Genomic DNA, 14,569 nt, shown 5'->3' on the forward strand with positions numbered 1-14,569 from the left:
AGCTGCGTTGCTCCCCCCACAGCACTCCTGTAAGTTATGTCCCCCCGGCCACTCCCGCCACTCCATCGACGCCCCAGTGTGGTAGTCTCCACCCCGCCCCTCCTGTCCATCAGCGGGCGCTCCTCTCCAACACCGCCCTTCATCCCCCGGCCCAGCCCCCTTCCTTCCCCAGCGTGGGAAAAAACCCACGTTTTCCATCAAACCGGCCCCGCCCTCTCTGGTGCAGCTCCCTTTTCCAGCCTAATCCCAGCTCCCCCATCTCGGGCCTCCCATCTCCCCTCCTCCCAACGGGGCCCTGTCCTTCCAATCACCGATGCCCACACTCTCACAAAACCCCCACTTCAAACCATTTCACCCTACACCACCCAGTACCCAAGAAAACAATACAGAACAGAACAGAACATCCCCCAAAGCACAGTAACCACAGTAGCCCCCCACGACCTCCCCTCACAACCGACCCTCAGTCCGTGTCCAATTTTTCGGCCGATTCTCCATGTCCTCGAACTTCTCCTGCCATTTCTTATGCAGCGCCTCGTGCACCTCTCCCTTCACTGCCAGGCCCAATATCTCATCCTCATTCTCCGGCGTCTCAAAGTAATGGTGCCGGTCCTTAAACGTGACCTACAGTCGCGCCGGCTGCAGCATCCCGAATTTCACCCCCTTCCGATGCAGAACCGCCTTAGCCCGATTGTACCCGGCCCTCTTCTTGGCCACCTCCGCGCTCCAGTCCTGGTATTTACGGACCTCTGCATTCTCCCACCTGCTGCTCCGCTCCTTTTTTGCCCATCTTAGGACACACTCCCTGTCCACCAAGCGGTGGAACCGCACCAATACCGCCCGCGGCGGCTCGTTAGACTTGGGCCTCCTCGCCAAGACTCGGTGGGCCCCATCCAGCTCCAGGGGCCTCGGGAAGGCACCCGCGGCCATCAACGTGTTCAGCATTGTGACCACATATGCTCCAGCATCCGACCCCTCCACTCCCTCCGGGAGACCCAGAATCCGCAGATTCTTCCTCCTCTACCGATTCTCCATGTCCTCGAACTTCTCCTGCCATTTCTTATGCAGAGCCTCGTGCGCCTCCACCTTCACCGCCAGGCCCAATATCTCATCCTCATTCTCCGAGGCCTTCTGCCGCACCTCCCGGATCACCGTCCCTTGGGCCTTCTGGGTCTCGACCAGCTTGTCGATCGAAGCCTTCATCGGCTTATCCTGGGTGCTATACCGTCTGCTCCGGGTGGCGACGGGTTTGCAATCTGGAGTTAGATTAACAAAGAGGGAAGATGGGTCACGAGACCGCACACAGTAAGGGGTGGTAAGGGTCCGCCGAATTTAAGCGTTAGGCTCTGGAGGTTCGGGAGTCCGTAGAGGCAGAAGCCGTGAAATTCTACGCCCTGGACCGTGAGTGTGACTGTACAGTATCCCCGGATCGCTACGCAATGGGATCCGGAGGCCAGAGAGATTTTTTGATTGGCGGGGTGTATCGTGAGGGAGCAGCGCCTTACAGTATCCGGGTGTATAAAGCTCTCGGTGCTCCCGGAGTCCAGCAGGCAAGAGGTCACATGGCGGTCGACTTTCACGTTGGTGGATGCGTTGGTCAGGTTATGCGGGCAAGACTGGTCGAGTGACATGGAGGCGAGCCTTGGTTGGTCGCCGGGTAATGGGGCGGCCGTTGAGTTCCGATCTTGGAACGCTGGTGGTGTCCATGTGCTGAGGGGTAGACAAGATGGCGGCGCCCGGAGATTTTGGGGGTTACAAAATGGTGGCGCCCATGGAACGCACGTTGCGGGGGTGCAGCAAGATGGCGGCGCCCTTGAAATGCACGTGTTGTGCGGAGGGGAAGATGGCGGCACCCACTGATCGCACATGACCTGGGGGGGAGGAGAAGATGGCGGCGCCCATTGTCCGTGACTGGGCAGGGTGGGGGCGATCGCGGTCACTGAGCGGACCTGGCACACCGCGGCGAAGTGGCCTTCTTCCCGCAGGCTTTACAAAGGGCAGCGCGGGCCGGGCAGCGTTGGCGGGGGTGCTTTTGCTGGCCGCAAAAGTAGCATCGGGGCCCCCCGGGGTGCGCGGATCGGCATGCGGCGCAGGCGTATTGGGAAGGCAGGGCCCCGGCTGAGGAGGTCGTCGGCGGGATCCAGGAGGGGTAGGAAGGAATAGAAGGGTGGGCAGCGCGGCGGGAGGGGTACGATTGTACGTTGCGGGATGCGACCATCATGAAGAGCGCCAAGGTTTTCGTCTCCGACAGTTCGAGCGTGGCCCCTTCCAGTAATCGTTCTCGGATGCGGTCCAGTGCAATCCCCGTCACAAAGGCATCACGCATGAGGAGATTTGTGTGTTCGGCGGCCATAATGGCCTGACAGTCACAGTCCCGGATGAGCGGAATTAGGGCCCGCCAGAAGTCTTCGATGGACTCACCAGGTAGTTGCGAGCGGGTGGCGTGTACATGCCTGGCGAAGAGCGTGTTCGCCTTCTGCGCGTAGTGTTCCTTAAGGAGTTCCATTGCTTTTGTGTAAATCGTGGTGTCTTGGATCAATGGGAACACGCTGGAGCTCAGTCTGGAGTACAGGACGTTTATCTTCTGAGCCTCCGTTGGCTCGGGGTCCGCAGCCTTGATGTAGGCCTCAAAACATGCTAGCCAGTGAGTAAAGTCTTTTCTGGCGTCGGGCGAGTGCGGATCCAGCTGCAGGCGATCGGGCTTAATTCTGATATCCATTCTGTGGAAAATCTGACTGTAATAATAAGAGATGGACGGTAGGACCTGCACTACAGGTTCGCTGGTAGCTCCTGCCGGCTGGCTCCGCCCAGGGAGAACTGTATAAATATGCGTGACCTCCAGTGCCCTGCCATTTCGCCAGCTGCAGCAGGAGGCCACGCATCTGACTGCAATAAAGCCACAGTTGTACCCAACTTTAGTCTTTGTGCAATTGATCGTGCATCAGTGTCTTAGAGGAGAGAGGTATCTTCTAGGAGGGAGGTATATTAGAGGAGAGAGGTGTCTTAGAGGAGAGAGATGTTTCAGAGGAGAGAGAGGTGCATTAGAGAAGAGAGGTGTCTTAGAGAGAGGTGTCTTGGAGGAGAGAGGTGTCTTAGAGGAGAGAGGTATCTTCGAGGAGAGAGAAAGGTGTCTTAGAGGAGAGAGCTGCATTAGAGGAGAGAGAAAGGTGTCTTAGAGGAGAGAGCTGTATTAGAGGAGAGAGCTGTATTAGAGGAGAGAGCTGTATTAGAGGAGAGAGCTGTATTAGAGGAGAGAGCTGTATTAGAGGAGAGAGGTGGATTAGAGGAGAGAGGTGTATCAGAGTAAAGAGAGAGATGTCTTCGACAGAGGGGTCCACCTCCACAGATGCAGTGGAGGTGGAGAAACTGGGAGAATGGGATGGAGTCCTTCGATAGAGCGGGGTGTGAGGAGCTGTGGTCGAGGTAACTGTGAGAGGCAGTGAGTTTGTAATGAATAGGCCGGTTAGCCTGACTTCGGTCATTGGTAAGATTTTAGAATCTGTTGTTAAAGATGAGATCACGAAGTACCTGGAAGTGCATGGTAAAATAGGACTGAGTCAGCACGGCTTTGTCAAAGGGAGGTCGTGTCTGACAAATCTGATGGAGTTCTTGTGGTAGTCACCACTGTTGTATTATATTGTATATACTGCACTGCATACGAGGGTATTACGGTAAGGCCCCTGCACTACAGGTACGGGGGTAGATCCCTGCCTGCTGGCTCCGCCCAGTAGGCGGAGTATAAATGTGTGTGCTCTCCGAACTTCAGCCATTTCGTAAGCTGCTGTAGGAGGCCACACATCTCTGTGTAATAAAGCCTTGATTACTCTCTACTCTCGTCTCGTCGTAATTGATAGTGCATCAATTTATTACACAGAGATTTTACAAAGATGGACCTCCGCATCAAGCTGGATCGCCTACAGCTGCATCCTCAGGCAGATAACGCCAAAAAGGACTTTGCACACTGGCTAGCTTGCTTTGAAGCGTACATCGGACCAGCGACAGACACAATCCCAGAAGCACAGAAGCTCCAGATTCTGTACACGCGGCTGAGCTCTGATGTCTTTCCCCTCATCCAGGATGCGCCTGTGGTAGTCAGTATTAGAGGTATTACGGTACTCTGTAATGCCGGAAGACCACTGGTGTAGAAGGTACTCTGTTCTCATTGGTTAAGCCTGTCTGCTGGCTCTGCCCAGCAAGGTGGGGTGTAAGAGCCCGTGTCGCCCCAGCAGCTGCCTTCTGTACCTGCGCTGTCGGGGGAAACATCTAGTGTAATAAAGTCTTCAATTGACTCCAATCTCGCTTCTGGAGTTATTGATCGATCAATTTATTACACTAGATTTTAAAGAATGGAGCTCCGAATCAAGCTGGAGTGTCTGCAACTCAGCCCCCACGCGGCAAACTCAGCAGCAATCTTCAAGCACTGGCTGGCTGCTTCAATGGATATCTTGGGATGGCCGAAAACACACCCACGGAAGACCAGAAACTACAAATTCTGCACTCAAGGGTGAGCCCAGAGATCTACATCCTCATCGAGAATGCGAACGACTTTGAGGCCGCAATGGATCTGCTGAAAGGACACTATATTCGCCCTGTAAACCAGGTCTACGCCCGATACCTACTAGTGACGAGGCGACAAATCCCTGGGTAATCACTGGAGGAGTTCTACCGTGCGCTCCTGGTGTTGGGGAGAAACTGCAGCTGCCCGCAAGTGTCGGCGAGCGACCACACAGAACTTTTGAACCGGAACGCTTTCGTTGCAGGTATGCTGTCCTCCCAAAACCGCCAGCGATTGCTGGAGAAAGAGACACTAGGCCTCAAGGAGGTATGGGCCCTTGCCAGCTCCCTGGATGTGGCCTCCCGAAATGCCCGCACTTACGTTCCCGACCCGTGGCAGCGTGGAACACCCCTGCGGCCGACCCCAAAGCTTCTCCCATCCCCCTACAAGCTTGTGCTGTGAGGCGGCCTGGCAACACCGGGGGGCCCCTCTGCTATTTTTGCGGGCAAGCCAAGCACCCCCGACAGCCCTGTCCAGCCTTCTGCAAAGGATGGGGAAAAAAGGGCCACTTTGTGGCGGTATGCCAGGCCCGGGCGGTCGCTGTGGTCTCAGGAGGCGAATATGGACCGCCACCACAACCCTCTCCACAGGCCCCGTGTGGCCTCCGGGCACCGCCAACTTGTCTCTCGGACACCACGTGCGATGGATGAGCGCCGCCATCTTGTGCACCCCCAGCCATGTGCGACCAGTGGGCGCCGCCATCTTGGCTGGACTCTCAGGACCCCAATTCGGATGACCACACACCACCCGAAGAGAACATCCAACTGCTGCCACAACTGGCCTCGGTGACCCTGGACCAGTCTCGGCCCCGAACACTCTCGCCTGCAGTGACGACGGTGCTCATCAATGGGCATGAAACGTCCTGTCTGATCGACTCCGGGAGCACAGAGAGCTTCATACACCCCGATACGGTAAGGCGCTGTTCTCTCCCGGTTCACCCCGTTAACCAAAAAATCTCCTTGGCCTCTGGGTCTCATTCAGTAGAAATCAAGGGGTTTTGCGTAGCGGACCTCACGATCCGGGGAAGGGAGTTTAAAAACTACCGGCTCTACGTCCTTCCCCACCTCTGCGCTGCCACACTCCTAGGGTTAGATTTTCAGCACAACCTCCAAAGCCTAACTTTCAAATTCGGCGGCCCTATATCCCCCCTCACTGTCTGTTGCCTCGTGACCCTCAAGGTCGATCTGCCTTCCCTGTTTGCGAACCTCACCCCAGATTGCAAACCAGTCGCCACCAGGAGCAGACGGTACAGTGCCCAGGACCGGACCTTTATTAGGTTGGAGGTCCAGCGATTACTGAGGGAAGGTGTCATTGAGGCTAGCAACAGCCCCCCGAGAGGTCAAGTAGTGGTTGTAAAGACCGGGGAGAAGCATGGGATGGTTATCGATTATAGCCAGACCATCAACACGTTTACGCAGCTTGACGCGTACCCTCTCCCCCGCATATCCGACCTGGTCAACAGGATTGCGCAATACAAGGTCTTTTCCACGGTGGATCTAAAGTCCGCCTAGGGCTCCCCATCCGTCCTAGCGACCGCAAATACACTGTTTTCAAAGCAGATGGGCAGCTCTGCCACTTCCTAAGGGTTCCCTTCACTGTCACTAATGGGGTCTCGGTCTTCCAGCGCGAGATGGACCGAATGGTTGACCGGTACGGTTTGCGGGCCACATTCCCGTACCTCGATAATGTCACCATCTGCGGCCACGACAAGCAGGACTACGACCCCAACCTCCGAAAATTCCTCCATACCGCAAAGGTTCTTAACCTCACATATAACAAGGATAAATGCGTGTTCAGCACCGACCGCCTATCCATCCTCGGCGACGTAGTGCATAATGCAGGCGATGAGCGGCCCGATGAGGTGCCCGACGGGCAGGGGTCCTGACGCGGGGAAGATGGAGGCACCCACGGGCCGCACGTAGGACACGTGCGGCCCGTGGGCGCCGCCAGGACGGGGCAGGCAAGATGGCGGCGCCACAGGCCGCACGTGTCCTGGGGAAGGCAAGATGGCGGCGCCACGGGCCGCACGTGTCCTGGGGAAGGCAAGAAGGCGGCGCCACGGGCCGCACGTGTTATGAGGGGAGCAAGATGGCGGAGCCCACGGGACGCACGTGGTCTGAGGCGAGGAAGATGGCGGCGCCCACTAGCCGCATGCGGGGGTTGCAGGGACAATAGCGGCGATTGAGCGGGCCTGGCACACTGCAGTGAAATGTCCATTCTTGCTGCAGGCCTTGCAGAGCGCACTCCGCGCTGCCGGGGGTGTTTTGGCTGTCCGCAGAAGTAGCACTTGGGTCCCCCAGGGTTGGTTGGCTGCCGCGCGGTGCAGGTGTGGGGTTGGCTGAGGGCGGTCGCTGATGGGGTCCACGATGGGGTGGCCGCTGGTGGGGTCCACGATGCCCAGGAGGGGTGGGCCGTGCGGTCGGGGGCATACGCCTGTACTTTGCGTGAGGCGACTGTAAGTGAGAGCACTAGTTTCTTGGTCGCCGCGAGTCAAGCGTAGCCCCTTCTAAGAGGCGCTGGCAGATGTAGGCCGACCCCTTGCCCGTAATGAACGTGTCTCTCATTAGCAGGTTAGAATGTTCAGCGGCCGAAACGGCCTGGCAATCACAGCCTCTCACCAGGGCGAGCAGGGCACGCCAGAAATCTTCCACAGACTCACCGGGAAGTTGGTGCCGCATGGACAGGAGGTGCCTGGCGTAGATCTTGTTGGTCTGCTGAGCATAGTTCTCCTTCAGTAGCGCCATGGCCTCTGCGTAGATAGGCGCTGATGCTCGATCAATAACTCCAGAAGCGAGATTGGAGACAATTGAAGGCTTTATTACACTAGATGTTTCCCCCAGCAGCACAGGTACAGAAGGCAGCTGCTGGGGCAACACAGGCTCTTATACCCCACCTTGCTGGGCGGAGCCTGCAGACAGGCTTAACCAATGAGAACAAAGTACCTTCTAAACCAATGGTCTTCCGGCATTACAGAGTACTGTAATACCTCTAATACTGACGACCACATTTACCCCCTGTTAAAAAAAAGAGTCCGGCGGGGATGGTGGCTCCGGCGGGGGTGGTGGCCTCGCATTACAGAGTAGAAGTTAAGGTTATGAAGGTACCTGGTATACCTCCGTACAGTGTTTCGCCTCGTTACATCGCAACTATTTACAAAATTTATTTACATTTCAGAATGAAGCAATTAGTCGATCGGGGGCCCTCGTCGTCCTCTGTGATTGTCGTAGATTTGGTGGTGATGGAGGCGGCGGCTCGGGCGTCTGTGGCTCCGGGAGCGTGGCTTCGGCTTCTTCGGCAGCTGCTTCATCACTCCTCGACGGGACCGGTGGGAGAACCGATTCACCTGGGAAGGGGGCGGATGTGGGGTGCGCTGGTGGGAGGGAGGGTGGGACTGGTGGTGGGGGGGTGTGTAGGGATCCAGCGGGTGCCGGGTTCCGTAGGGAGACTGTATCCTGTCGGCCATCTGGGTACGCCACGTAGGCGTACTGAGGGTTAGTGTGGAGGAGATGGACCCTCTCGACCAACGGGTCCGACTTGTGCGCCCGCACGTGTTTGCAGAGCAGGATGGGTCCAGGAGCTGCCAGCCAGGTCGGGAGCGAGGTCCCAGAGGAGGACTTCCTGGGGAAGACAAGGAGACGTTCGTGAGGTGTTTGGTTGGTTGTGGTACACAGCAGTGACCGGATGGAGTGGAGGGCATCTGGGAGGACCTACTGCCAGCGGGATACTGGAAGATCATCTTCGCTCTGTTCAGTTTCCCCGTCTACATCCACAGCGACCGGGGATCCTAATTTATGAGCGATGAGCTGCGCCAGTACCTGCTCAACAGGGGCATTGCCTCGAGAAGGACGACCAGCTACAACCCCCGGAGAAACGGGCAGGAGCGGGAGAATGGGACGGTCTGGAAGGCCCTCCAGCTGGCCCTACGGTCCAGAAATCTCCAGGCCTCCCGCTGGCAGGAGGTCCTCCCCAAAGCACTTCACTCCATTCGGTTGCTCTTGAGCACAGCGACTAACGAAACCCCCCATGAACGTCTCCTTGCCTTCCCCAGGAAGTCCACCTCCGGGGTTTCGCTCCCAACATGGCTAGCAGCTCCAGGACCCATTCTCCTCCGCAAGCACGTGCGGCTCCACAAGGTGGACCCGTTGGTTGCGAGGGTACAGCTACTCCACGCAAACCCGCAGTACGCCTACGTAGCGTACCCTGATGGCCACCAAGACACACTCTCCCTCAGGGACCTGGCACCAGCGGGGTCCCCACACACCCCCCCCCTCTGCCCCGCACCACCCTCCCTCCCCCCCAGCGCACCCCACCACAGCCTTCGCTCCAGGACAATCCGCCTTGGTCCCACCAGGGGATGAAGAGAATGTTGTCACGCTTCCGGAGTCACTGACAACTGAGCCGACGCCTGACTCGCCACCAGCACTGCGGCGCTCTCAACAACGGATCAAGGCGCTCTACCGTCTAAATTTGTAACCTTCTCTGAAATTTTAATGACAACCTGTATGTAAATAGTTTTCCACCACCCCCGCTGGACTCATTTTAACAAGGGGTGAATGTGGTAGTCACCACTGTTGTATTATATTGTATATACTGCACTGCATACGAGGGTATTACGGTAAGGCCCCTGCGCTACAGGTACGGGGGTAGATCCCTGCCTGCTGGCTCCGCCCAGTAGGCAGAGTATAAATGTGTGTGCTCTCCGAACTGCAGCCATTTCGGCAGCAGCTGTAGGAGGCCACACATCTCTGTGTAATAAAGCCTCAATTACTCTCTACTCTCATCTCATCGTAATTGATAGTGCATCAGTTCTTTGAGGAGATAACAAGGAAGTTAGACAAAGGAGAACCAGTGGACGTGATTTATTTAGATTTCCAGAAGGTGCTACATAGGAAACTGTTAAATAAGTTAAGAGCCCATGGTGTTAAGGGTAAGCTCCTGGCATGGATAGAGGATTGGCTGACTGTCAGAAGGCAGAGAGTGGGGATAAAGGGGTCTATTCAGGATGGCAGCCGGTGACTAGTGGTGTGCCTCAGGGGTCTGTGCTGGGACCACAACTTTTCGCAATATACATAAATGATCTGGAAGAAGGAACTGAAGGCACTGTTGCTAAGTTTGCAGGTGATACAAAGATCTGTAGAGGGACAGGTAGTATTGAGGAAGCAAGAGGGCTGCAGAAGGACTTGGACAAGCTTGGAGAGTGGGCAATGAAGTAGCAGATGAAATTCAATGTGGAAAGGTGTGATGTTATGCACTTTGGAAGGAGGAATTTAGGCATAGACTATTTTCTAAATGGGGAAATGATTAGGAAATCAGACGCACAAAGGGACTTGGGAGTCCTTGTTCATGATTCTATTAAGGTTAACGTGCAGGTTCAGTCGGCAGTTAAGAAGGCAAATGCAATGTTAGCATTCATGTCAAGAGGGCCAGAATACAGGACCAGGGATGTACTTCTGAGGCTGTATAAGGCTCTGGTCAGACTCCATTTGGAGTATTGTGAGCAGTTTTGGCCCCGTATCTAAGGAAGGATGTGCTGACCTTGGAAAGGGCCCAGAGGAGGTTCTCAAGAATGATCCCTGGAATGAAGAACTTGTCATATGAGGAACGGTTGAGGACTCTGGGTCTGTACTCGTTGGAGTTTAGAAGGATGAGGGGGATCTTATTGAAACTTACAGGATACTGCGAGGCCTGGATAGAGTGGACATGGAGAGGATGTTTCCACTTGTAGGAAAAACTAGAACCAGAGGACACCATCTCAGACTAAAGGGACGATCCTTTAAAACTGAGATGAGGAGGAATGTCTTCAGCCAGAGTGTGGTGAATCTGTGGAACTCTTTACCGCAGAAGGCTGTGGAGGCCAAATCATTGAGTGTCTTTAAGACAGAGTTAGATAGGTTCTTGATTAATAAGAGGATCAGGGGTTATGGGGAGAAGGCAGGAGAATGGGGATGAGAAAATATCAGCCATGATTGAATGGCGGAGCAGACTTGATGGGCCAAGTGGCCTAATTCTGCTCCTCTGTCTTATGGGCTTATGGTCTTAATATTGATGGTCAGTCTATTGTCAGAAATGGAGACAGAGAGGCCAAGGAAGGGAAGGGAAGTGTCGGACAGAGGAGTGGAAATTGGAAGTAAAATTGATGAATTTTTCCAGGTCCAGATGGGAGCATGAAGCGCAACAGTCAGCGATATAATGGAGCAAGAGGTGTGGGAGCAGCCTGAGTAGAACTGGAACAAGGAGTGTTCCACATACCCCACAAAGGGATAGGCATAACTGGGGCCTTTGCAGTTACCCATAGCCACACCTTTAATTTGCAGGATGGGAGATGAGCTGAAGGACAAATTGTTGAGTGATAGAACAAGTCAGTTCTCGGTGGAGGACACTAGTGCTGGACAGGGATTGTTCGGGCCTCTGCCCGAGCCAAGAAACAACCCACACTACCAGAAGGATGTGGAGGCTTTGGAGAGGGTGCAGAGGAGATTTATCAGGATGTTGCCTGGTCTGGAGGGTGTTAGCTATGCGGAGAGAGTGAATAGACTCGGACTGTTTTCATTAGAAAGAGGGAGGTTGGGGGGTAACCTGATAGAGGTCTACAAGGTTATGAGGGACATGGACAGAGTGGATGGGCACGCACTCTTTCCCAGGGTGGAGGGGTCAGTCACCAGGGGGCATAGGTTTAAGGTCCGTGTGGCAAAGTTTAGAGGAGATGTGCGAGGCAGGCTTTTTTACACAGAGGGTAGTGAGTGCCCGGAATGTGTTGCCGGGGAGGTTGTGGAAGCAGTTACATTAATGGCGTTCAAAAGGCATCTCGACAGACACATGGATACGATGGGTATAGAGGGGTACGGCACAAGGATGTGCTGAGGGTTTTGGCCAAGGGTGGTATCATGACCGTTACAGGCTTGGAGGGCCGAAGTGCCTGTTCCTGTGCTGTATTGTTCTTTGTTTTTAGACATTTACTACCATTTTCCATGATTGATCTGTAATTAGCTTAATTATATTTTTTCTAGGATCTCAAGGTTAGCAGGCATTGAAGTCAAGAACATGAGATTAATTTTTAAAGGGAAAGAGCTGAAAATGGGTAAGTACAAAAACTGGAAGCCTTACCTTATAATAGATCTTTACAAACTGTAGTGGCATCACAATTTCACTTTCTTACTGCAATCTTTGTAGAAATCTTCGAATAGCTTCACAGCGATTGCTCTAATGATAAATTCACAATAAATTTATATTTGGTGTGGAAATATGAGGATGGGAGTAACTTGTGTCGTGATATTTGGGAGGCAACAGAAAGCTACTAAAAAAGCTATAAAGAAGAATAGGATATATTATGAGAGTAAACTTGCTCAGAATATAAAAACAGATAGTAAAAGTTTCTACAAATATATAAAACAAAATAGAGTGGCTAAGGTAAATATTGGTCCTTTAGAGGATGAGAAGGGAGATTTAATAATGAGAGATGAGGAAATGGCTGAGGAACTGAAGAGGTTTTTTGGGTTGGTCTTCACAGTGGAAGACACAAATAACATGCCAGTGACTGATGGAAAAGAGGCTATGACAGGTGAGGACCTTGAGATGATTGTTATCGCTAAGGAGGTAGCGATGGACAAGCTAATGGGGCTAAAGGTAGACAGGTCTCCTGGCCCTGATGGAACGCATCCCAGAGTGCTAAAAGAGATGGCTAGGGAAATTGCAAATGCACTAGTGATAATTTACCAAAATTCACTGGACTCTGGGGTGGTCCCGGCAGATTGAAAATGAGCAAACGTGACACCACTGTTTAAAAAAGGAGGTAGGCAGAAAGCAGGTAATTATAGGCCAGAAGGCTTAACTTTGGTAGAAGGGAAGATGCTGGAATCTATCATCAAGGAAGAAATAGTGAAGCATCTGGATGGAAATTGTCCCATTGGGCAGACACAGCATGAGTTCATAAAGGGCAGGTCATGCCTAACTAATTTAGTGGACTTTTTTGAGGACATTATCAGTGCGGTAGATAACGGGGAGCCAATGGATGTGGTATATCTGGATTTCTAGAAAGCTTTTGACAAGGTGCCACACAAAAGGTTGCTGCATGAGATAAAGATGCATGGCATTAAGGGTAAAGTTGTAGCATGGATAGAAGATTGGTTAATTAATAGAAAGCAAAGAGTGGGGATTAATGGGTGTTTCTCTGGTTGGCAATCAGTAGCTCGTGGTGTCCCTCAGGGATCAATTGGGCCCACAATTGTTCACAATTTACATAGATGATTTGGAGTAGGGGACCGAGTGCAATGTGTCCAAGTTTGCAGACGACCCTAAGATGAGTGGTAAAGCAAAAAGTGCAGAAGATACCGCAAGACTGCAGAGGGATTTGGATAGGTTAAGTGAATGGGTTAGGATCTGGCAGATGGAATACAATGGTGACAAATGTGAAGTCATCCATTTTGGTAGGAATAACAGCAAAAGGGATTATTATTTAAATGATAAAATATTAAAACATGCTGCTGTGCAGAGAGACCTGGGTGTGCTAGTGCATGAGTCGCAAAAAGTTGGTTTACAGGTGCAACAGGTGATTAAGAAGGCAAATGGAGTTTTGTCCTTCATTGCTAGAGGGATGGAGTTTAAGACTAGGGAGGTAATGCTGCAATTGTATAAGGTGTTAGTGAGGCCACACCTGGAGTATTGTGTTCAGTTTTTGTCTCCTTACCTGAGAAAGGACATACTGGCACTGGAGGGTGTGCAGAGGAGATTCACTAGGTTAATCCCAGAGCTGAAGGGGTTAGATTACGAGGAGGGGTTGAGTAGACTGGGGCTGTACTCGTTGGAATTTAGAAGGATGCGGGGGGATCTTATAGAAACATATAAAATTGTGAAGGGAATAGGTAGGATAGATGCGGGCAGGTTGTTTCCACTGGCAGGTGAAAGCGGAACTAGGGGGCATAGCCTCAAAATAAGGGGAAGTAGATTTAGGACTGAGCTTAGGATGAACTTCTTCACCCAAAGGGCTATGAATCTATGGAATTCCTTCCCCAGTGAAGCAGTTGAGGCTCCTTCATTAAATGTTTTTAAGATAAAGATAGATAGTTTTTTGAAGAATAAAAGGATTAAGGGTTATGGTGTTCGGGCCGGAAAGTGGAGCTGAGTCCACAAAAGATCAGCCATGATCTCATTGAATAGCGGAGCAGACTCGAGGGGCCAGATGGCCTACTCCTGCTCCTAGTTCTTATGTTCTTATGTAAGTGTAGCATGCTTAGAACCAGTGCTGTTGACCAAGAGTATTTGAAGCTCTTCACTGCTGTGCTTTTGATGGAACCATCTCTGGATCTATTGTGGATTAATTCATAAAGATTGAACTTATCATAGCTTTGATTTCTGCTGGATCCTACCACTGCCAGCGGTAGCAGGATGGTGGAATGGATTTATTAAAATTTGACTGTTATTTTGGAATAGTTTGGCTTCAGCATTTACTCTTGCCTTGTGGAGTGCAAAAGTCAGGCGTTAATAAGGAAATGTTCGGGTTTGGAGAGCATCAGCAGACAAAAACAAAATGAAGATCGGAGTTGAATTAAGCCTGGAAGTAGAGAAAGTTAGCTTTCACTGTACTAACAGAGTTAGTACAGTGAAATCTCTGTAGGTTTGTAGATTCATTAATGTATCTATGGTTGTGGGCATCCATTTATAACTTGAGGTTGAACATTCTGAGCTTCTGTAGAACTAGTATGCATTGGAGCTTATTTTGATGTTCTCAGACTGCATCAATTTAAAAAATGCAATGGTTATCTTTAAAAATAGATATTTGCATTTCTGTTGCATCTCCCACGATCCCAAAGAGCTTTACTGCCAATGAAGTGCTTTTGAAGAGCTGTTGTTGTGATATTTCCAGACTATTTCAGGACTGCAAGCACTCAAAAGCAAAAATGTGCTAATGGACCTCCGGTTGCGGCGATGCACTGCTAAGCCGCACGTTTCGGCAGCTCCCGTTCTAACGGACTTTTGGGCTCTTTTCGGGAGCCCCAACGGAAATTTTTTCAGACCAAACCC

The 14,569-nt window shown here is 52.3% G+C and overlaps 1 protein-coding gene across 2 annotated transcripts in view; it reads left to right on the top strand.

Moving 5' to 3' along the window:
* LOC140424771 (NEDD8 ultimate buster 1-like) overlaps nt 1-14,569 on the top strand; it is a 169,652-nt gene that overhangs the window by 66,219 nt on the left and 88,864 nt on the right. For both annotated transcript variants that reach the window (XM_072508160.1, XM_072508161.1), the window contains exon 4: nt 11,560-11,630. In XM_072508160.1, the coding sequence (XP_072364261.1) occupies nt 11,560-11,630 (71 nt within the window). The remainder of the gene's footprint in view (nt 1-11,559; nt 11,631-14,569) is intronic.

This window comes from Scyliorhinus torazame, chromosome 6 (assembly GCF_047496885.1).
Source record: "Scyliorhinus torazame isolate Kashiwa2021f chromosome 6, sScyTor2.1, whole genome shotgun sequence".
In the NCBI taxonomy this organism is placed as follows: domain Eukaryota; kingdom Metazoa; phylum Chordata; class Chondrichthyes; order Carcharhiniformes; family Scyliorhinidae; genus Scyliorhinus; species Scyliorhinus torazame.